This window comes from Elephantulus edwardii, unplaced genomic scaffold (assembly GCF_000299155.1).
Source record: "Elephantulus edwardii isolate Elephantulus edwardi_28Jun2011 unplaced genomic scaffold, EleEdw1.0 scaffold00083, whole genome shotgun sequence".
In the NCBI taxonomy this organism is placed as follows: domain Eukaryota; kingdom Metazoa; phylum Chordata; class Mammalia; order Macroscelidea; family Macroscelididae; genus Elephantulus; species Elephantulus edwardii.
In genome coordinates this window covers 14488284-14496369 of record NW_006399833.1, presented here as the reverse complement: position 1 = coordinate 14496369, position 8086 = coordinate 14488284, and the positions used below count along the sequence as shown (strand labels likewise).

Here is an 8086-nt window from a genome sequence, read left to right as displayed (position 1 = left end):
TAGTGCTTTAAAGGCCTGGAAGAAAACCAGATGGTCCAATTCATTGTTAACGAAGATTGCAACTTCAATGCAGTGTTTCTAGGATGTTAAAAAATGTACATAAACTTGGTCCGGAAGGGGATCTCAGCCTCAGAATTGAGACGCCCCAGGGAGTGTGGGCATGAAAGAAAAAAGAAAAAAAAGGTTAATAGGAAACCAGTGACTTGCTCAATGAAGAAAATAAAAATAGGGTTTTCATTTTTCCTACCCTTTAACACTGGATCAGATGGACCAAACTTATATTTTTCAAATAATGCGCCCAAGATGATGAAGTCGGAGAGTCTTCTGCAATTTCATGATTTTTGTAGGCAGCTGAACAGCCTGCATCAAAGGAGAATGTTAGTGCATTGGAGACCTGGCCACCCAGTGTGGACGGCTCCACTGTCTGCTCGGCCCTGGTAGGCAGACACACTTACTGGGGCTGCACTATATCAGCATAGGTTTCTGGTGTCAAAGGAGGAAGAATATCCAAGGAAATATTTCTGTTATCTTTGACAAAGTCTAAAAGGAGGTGGAGATGTGGCTGGGGATGACTCTTAAAGAGCTGGCCCAAGCAATGTACACAGACATGGATTCTACTATTGATATGGATTTTCTAGAAGCAAACTCACCTTTAAATGATATCTGAATCAAAGACATAATAAAGAAAGCAAGGGTCAAATTTAAATGGAGCAAGTTAAACAAGACAAAGTCAGAAAAAATGAAGATGCCGTAGGAAGCCCCTGGACAGATCTGGCTTTGTTAATCTCAAGGTCCCCAGTTGTTACTCTAATGGGCCATGCTCATCATGGGAAAACAATGTTACTTGACCAACTTTTAAAAACTTAAGTGGCTGCAATGGAAGCTGGAGGCATCACTCAACACATTGGCGCATTTATTGTCTCTCTGCCTTCCAGGGAGAAGTTCACTTTTCTTTCTTTTTTTATTTTATTTTCAATTGATTTTGATGAAAGCTTACAGAGACTTTGGATTTCCATTCATTCATTGTTGCACTTTTCTCCCTGCCTGGCCCTCCTCCCAATTAGATTTTCTTTTTGAAAAGTAAAAGAAAAATCTTTCATTGTTATTCAATCCCTCCCCCCCAAGTCCACTCCACTATACAACCTTCTCATATGGGATAAATAATGTATACTGCATTGAAATAGATGAGGGGGAGAACTGTTTAAAAGGGATAGATGATTGGGTATTATTGTTATGAGAAGATCACCTTCCTGATAGCCCATGATACTCTGCCTTTTCAGCGACGAGGACCCGAGCTCCCTGGTCACTGACATTGTCATACTTGTTGTAGCAGCAGATCATGGTACAATTAAACAAACCCCAGAATCTCTTCAGCGTGCCAGAGATGCTCACATTCCTATGGTCCTGGCCAACAGACAAAGCCGATGCTTAGCCTGAAAAGGTGAAGGAAGAACTGCTGGTTTCTGATGTGGTGTGTGAAGACTATGGGGGCGACATCTAAGCAGTGCCCATCCCTTCGCTTATGAGCAATAACCTGAAGGCTTTGGCAGAAGCAACAGTTGCTCTTGCAGAAATGTTAGAACTGAATGGGGATCTCACTGGTCCTGTGGAAGGCACTGTCATAGAGTCTTTCACAGACAAAGGAAGAGGTCCAGTTACTACTGCAATAATCCAAGGAGAAACCTTGAGGAAAGGCTCGATTCTGGTTGCGGGAAAGTGTTGGACAAAAGTCCACACAATATTTGATGAGAAAGGCAGGACCATGCAGGAGCACTGTCCCAGCACACCACTGGGGACAGTCAGCTGGAGGGACCTCCCCTCAGCAGGAGATGAGATTCCTGAAGTGGAATCTGAGGCAAGGGCACAAGAAAGCGTTGACTGGAGGAAGTATGAGAAGGGACAGAAAAGAAATAAAGACAATCTTAAACTAGCAGAAACAAAGCGAAAAGAACACCAAGAAGCACATCACAAAGCGCAGAAGTGCAGCAGTTTGCACTGTGAGGAAAGGTCATTTTTAAAATACCAAGAAAGGAACAAACCTCCGTAAAGCCCAAAGAACGAGCAGAAAGAGACCTAAATGCACATAATTATGAAAGGTGACGTTGATGGTTTCCGGTTCCTTCGGAGCCATTTTGGACCTATGTTGCTTCACATGAGTGTAAACTAGTATTAGTACATTTTGGAGTAGGTGAGGTTAGTGAAAATGATGTTAACCTTGCTGAAATGTTTGGTGGCCTTGTATATGGCTTCAATGTGAATATAAGCACTAGTCTCTTAAATTCAGAAAAAAAATACACAAATCAAGATTAAGCTTCACAAAATCATTGTCTTGTTGAAGATCCGAACTGAGCAGCAGGCTGCCTGCAGCATAGAAAAACAGCCAGTAAGTAGGAGCAGCTTTGATATTAGTCACCTTTCCTATGACAGAAGGCAAGAAGAAAGTTCCTGTGGCTGGCTGCAGCGTCCAAAAGGGAGAGTTAGAACAAAGAAAGAAATGTAAACTAATCCGCAATGGCCATGAAATTTGGAAGGGTTCATTTATCTCACTGGAACACCATAAAGATGATGTTTCAGGCATCAAAACTGGAATGGACTGTGGCCTGAGTTTGGATGAAGAAAACAGAAATCAAAGTGAGAGATGAGATTATGAAGAAAAAGAAGTTCTAGCCAAGACTTGTTGGGATGCAGGTTTTAAAGTCTTGCAACCAGTTTTTGCTTTATTGAAGGTAAGCATTCAACAGACTATTCAAGAACTCAAGCTGTCCTATCAAGTGTTAATGTGCACTATAAAACACCATCAGTGCTACAGGAACTTGTTTACAGACATTCCCAAGGAATTCCTTTTGTGAAATAGCCATGTAATAAAAGTTGTTTCCATTACTGTAAAATATTTTTAAAACTTTAAAAGTACATAGAACAGCTTGTTGTGGAAGTTAATAGAGAAACAAATTAGGTAAGTAAGATGAAAACCATCCTGTGTCTTAACAGAATGCAAAAAACACATAAAGTGTCTCATTCCTTAAACAGTTATTCATAAAAACCTCCGATGATTTTAGCCGAGAATGAGAATCATGCTCAAGATTTTGCTCCTTCCATGTAGTGGATGGATCAGAAATAACAACCTGACTTTAGATCTTGTCGGTTAACATAAAATCTTAGAGTCCTCCACAAAGTTTTACTGAATCACTCAGTAATATATTTTATATGCTCACTAAAGTTAGAGAACTGACCTGGAAGATTTGGGTAGGTCCGTAGCTATTGAACCAGATTCACAGAATATTAATATCCTCTTTAATCATGGCATAACTTTTAAATGGTTCCTTACCGACAGAACAAGAAATTTTGTGGCAGAAATACCAATAAGTGTGCCAATCACAAATAATTCATATTGCCTTTTCAAATTCACCCTGCACTATTTCAGTTTATGTATTTGAGGGTGGGGGAGGCCCACAATGCAGTTATTTAATCTGGCATTTCTGCTGAATTATTCCGCAATAACATTGATTCTCATTCTTTATCGGCTAGAAGAATGGTTTATTAAATTTTTATTATTTTTCTTGTAAATCACAAAATTCTTGTTAACATTAACCAAGGTTCTGAGGAACAGATTATTCGGGAGGATGGGCTTAATAGTGCTCATGCAAAACCTGTACCTGGGCTAGGAGAATGTTGGGCAAACAGAGCAGGGGAACACTGCATGGTTTAAAATTGAGAGGGTAGTGTGTAAGGGTTGTCTTCTCTGTCCATAATCAGTATGTATGCTGGGCAAAATATGTGAGAAGCTGTCCTGTACAAAGAGGAGTGTCATCAGGATGGAAGAGAAACTGTTTGAGCTGTGGTGTCAGAGAAGAGCAGGGAACATCCCGTGGACAGGCAGAGGAACAAAGTTTCGAAGAGGGTGTGGCTGGAGCAGTCTTGGGAGGCAGGAAGGATGAGGATTCGTCTCACACACTTGGGACATGCTGTGGAAGGTGGAGGAGAGTCAGCGTTGGCGAGGAAGACCCTGCACCTGACAAGGTAACTGGCGCACTGGGCTCCTGTGTGCCACAAGGGTGAGGATGGCGCAGGACAGGACTGCGTTCAGATCTGGGGTTCATAGGGTCGCTATGAGTCGTACTGGACTTGATGGCGCCTAACAACAACATATATAACACTTCAGTCCTCTCTTTATGTAGATATCTGAACATTTTCAAAACAGGAGTGAACTGAGCAAACACACATCTTCTCCCTCAACCTAAATAATCAAAGTTATGTAGATTTTGAAGAAACCAAGACTATAGTACAAAATATTTCTTTTAAAATTTCTCCTTATAGGCTACGTAATATTCTAAGATTTTAAATGTCGAATTTCCATGTTAGACAATTTTGTCAGGGTTTCTCTTAACTTCCAAGCTCTCACGTAACAAAACCCTCTAAAACGTCTTCGTATTGCTGTAGCCTCAATTTCACACACACACACACACACACACACACACACACACACACACCGACGTCTAGTTGTTTGTGAACATCTGGATTTTATTAACGTGGCGTGTTTTACACCCAACTCTCTTTACTGGGAGGGATGGGGTGGGGGGCACCCCCCTCAGGGCCCAGCCTGCTCGTCCTCACTGCTTCCCGAATCGTCGGGCTCCACGGCGTCCTTCGGCTCCTGGGCGAAGGGTTCCATGAGGAGGTCGTCATCCCACAAGGCCAGCTCCACCTTGCCCGGGGCCTGCATCCTCGCCGTCTTTCTGGTGAAGCCGCACTCGAGGAGCGTCATGTTGTCGTCGTCCAGGAGCTGGCCGTCCTTGTAGAGGCGCTGCTCCTCAGGCGGACGCTGAAGGATGCCCTCGATGGTGCGCTTCAGCTCCAGGATGGTGCTCGACTCCTTGGCGTTGGTAAAGATCGTGAGCTGCTGGGTCCGAATCAGTAGAAACACGTCCATGATGGCGCCTGCCTCTAGCGTGCCAATGACGCACATGCGTGACCATTGTTCCCGGCATCCTGCATGCCTATCCCAGCATGCCCTGGGCCCGCACCTGCCCGACACCCTCCCACGACTACGTGAATGCTTTAAAGTACAGGAAGTACAACGTTTTGACACTAATAAGTTTATAATTGACCAGATCCAGAAGATAATGAAACATTTCCAATTTATTCTTTTCTTTTTTTAAATTTATTTTTGTGTGCGTGTACCGTCAAATCAGATCTGACTGGTACAGGAGGAGATTGCCCCTCCTTCCCCGGCAGAGCATCTGGTGGATTCGAACCGTGCACCTCTGGGACTGTAGTTGCAGCCTCTTGCCACTAGGCCACCTGAGCTCCCCATCATTTCCAATTTATTCTAACGCACATTAATCAATCAAACTGAACCCAGGTCACCTAGGAGTGCTCAGGATTCTGGGATAGATCTTGACCATGTCAACAATACAAACATTTTGGACAATAGAAAAGTATGGTGAATAAGAATTATCGTCAAACACCATATGCCCAATACTTTCCTTACCTTTTAAGCCTCATACCTCAGGTGATTAACTGAAACACAGGGAACTATGCAAGCTTACTAATGTTGACTTAACTGGATTTACTTTTAGTATGTATCGCATGTATGATTTTTCTATAAAGTATATACATTTTAAACAAAGTCCTTTAAAGTGAATCTTTAGCAAAATCTATCAAATGGTTCAAGGTCAAATGAATCCTGTAACGAGCACTAAAAGAAAACCTACAATAATCACAATTCGGCCTGCCTCTGGGTGGCACAGAAGTAAAAGCATCCAGCTGCTAATCCAAAGAATAATGATTCAAATCCACTAGCTGCTCAATGCGACATAGACCTAGTAGTCCACTTGTGTAGAGACTGACAACTTTGGAAAGCGTACTACTGGCTGTTCTAAACTGTCCTACACGATCGTGTCATGAGTCAGAATTGATTCAAGAGTAGTGAATTTAATATTTGGGTTATCCTTTATTTTGTATAAACTAACTTTTCTCTAAAGTTATACAATGGTCTTCATTTTGTGACTTCTTGGAAGTTATTAGGTTTTTTTGAAAAACATTATCTACCATAATATGGTAAAAAGGGAAGAGGAATTCTCTTGAGCCTTGATTATCTGTACTAAGGAACAGTCCCGAGGCTATCACATACTATGAGAAAAATGAATGTTGTGACGTTGCATAATTTATATTTTAAGACATGTCTTATTCCTGAAAAAAAAAATCTTATTCATAAAAACCATCCATGATTTTAGCCGAGGCTGAGAAAAAAGGTTTGCTGCTTCAATGTAGTTAATGGATCAGAAGCAACGCACTTTCCCCCCCTTCTCTTGCTGGATAACATAGAATCTTAAGAGCCCTCCACAAAGTTTTAATCTATGATATTTTGTATGTATACTAAAGTCAGGGAAGATCTGACCTGGAAGATTCTGGTAGGTTCATAGCTGTTTAATTAGATTCACACAATATTAGTATCCTGTTTAATCATTAAATTTTAAATGGTTCCTTACCTACAGAACAAGAAATTTTGTGCCTGGAATACCAGGTAACTGGCCCAAGTAGAAAAAAAAATTCACGTTGCCTTTTCATATTCACCATGCACTCTTTCACTTGATGTATTTGAGGATGGAGGGAACCCAATTACATTCATTAATTGGTTCTTTATCTGCTAGAGAAATGCTTGATTATATTTTTATCACTTTTATTGCAAATCACCAAATTATTTTTAAAATTAACTAAGGTATGTGGAAGAGATTATTCGGGAGGCTGGACTTAAATTGTGCTCATGAAAAAAGCTATACCTGGACCAGGAGAATGTTGTGCAGAGTAGGGGAACAATTAATGGTTTAAAGCTGAGAAAGGAGTGTGTCAGTGTTGTATGAACTCTCCATACCTATTCAATCTGTATGGTGAGCAAATTCTTCAAGAAGTTGGACTCTATGAAGAGGAATGTGACATCAGGATTGGAAGAAGACTCATCAACAACCTGCGTTATGCTGATGCCACTATGTTGCTTGCTGAAAATGAACAAGACATAGAGTACTTGTTGCAGATCAAGGGATGCAGCCTTCGGTATGAAATTGCATCTATGTCAAGAAAAGCACTGGACTGGCAGGTAATATCATACTGGATGGAGAGATTTACACCGTCATATGGCTTCATCTTGCTTGGATCCACAATTGGATCCACCCTTGATATCAGCAGTCAGGAAATAAGGAGATGCTGGGAAAATCGGCAGTTAGGGACCTCTCCAATTCATTTAGGAGTAATGATGTCAACTTGAGGACTAAGGTGTGTCTAATACAGACCATACTCTTTCCAATCACTTTCTATCCATCTGTGAGCTGGACAATGAAAAAGGATAACAGAAAAGAACGGATGCCTTTGAGCTGTGGAGTCGGAGAAGAGTACGGAACATCCCATGGACAGCCAAGAAAATGAGTAGATATGTCTTGGAGAAGATGCAGTTGGAGTGTTCTTTGGAGGCAATAATGATGAGGCTTGGCCCCACACATTTTGGGCATGTTTCTAGAGGGGAGGGATGGCGAGGTAGGGGAGGACCCTCAACCTGGTGGACAGACACGGTGACTGCCACAATAGGCTCCTGTGTGTCAGGTAGTATGAGGATGGCACAGAATAGAACAGGGTTCAGATCTATTGGTCACAGGCTCGCTGAGTCATACTAAACTGACGGCACCTAACAACAACATAATCCTTTATTCACCTATTCAGATATTTGAACATTTTCAAAACATGAATTAATGGAGCAAATATGAATTTCCTTCCCGCAACCTAAATACTCAAAATCATGTACATAAACAAACAAACAAACAAAAAAACCAAATCATTATTTTTAAAAATATTTTTTAGTCTAGTTAATATTCTAAGATTTGAAATGTCAAATTCCCATGCTAAACAATTTTATCAGGATTTGTCTTTTACCTTCCAAGCTCTGGTTCCCCATGCAGTCAAACCCTCTAAAAGATCTTCCTATTTCTATAAAAGCTGTAGCCAGGAATTCCCACCTCCCCCCACAGAAACACACTGACTTCTAGTTCTTCATATGCATGGGGATTTTATTAACGTTGGGGTTTTTTTTTTACACCCA

General features: G+C 41.3%; 1 protein-coding gene and 2 pseudogenes across 1 annotated transcript in view; 1 reads left to right on the top strand and 2 right to left on the bottom strand.

Annotated features, from left to right (window-relative positions):
• The first annotated feature begins 303 nt into the window (after window positions 1-303).
• LOC102870967 lies at window positions 304-3066 on the top strand (annotated as a pseudogene).
• Window positions 3067-4585: 1519 nt separating this feature from the next.
• On the bottom strand, window positions 4586-4927 carry LOC102870559 (annotated as a pseudogene).
• A 14-nt stretch (window positions 4928-4941) lies between these two features.
• The window catches only part of LOC102870152 (transcription elongation factor B polypeptide 2-like), a 3537-nt gene continuing 392 nt past the window's right edge, over window positions 4942-8086 (bottom strand). Inside the window, exon 2 of the mRNA XM_006889960.1 lies at window positions 4942-5053. Within this exon, the coding sequence (XP_006890022.1) occupies window positions 4942-5053 (112 nt within the window). The remainder of the gene's footprint in view (window positions 5054-8086) is intronic.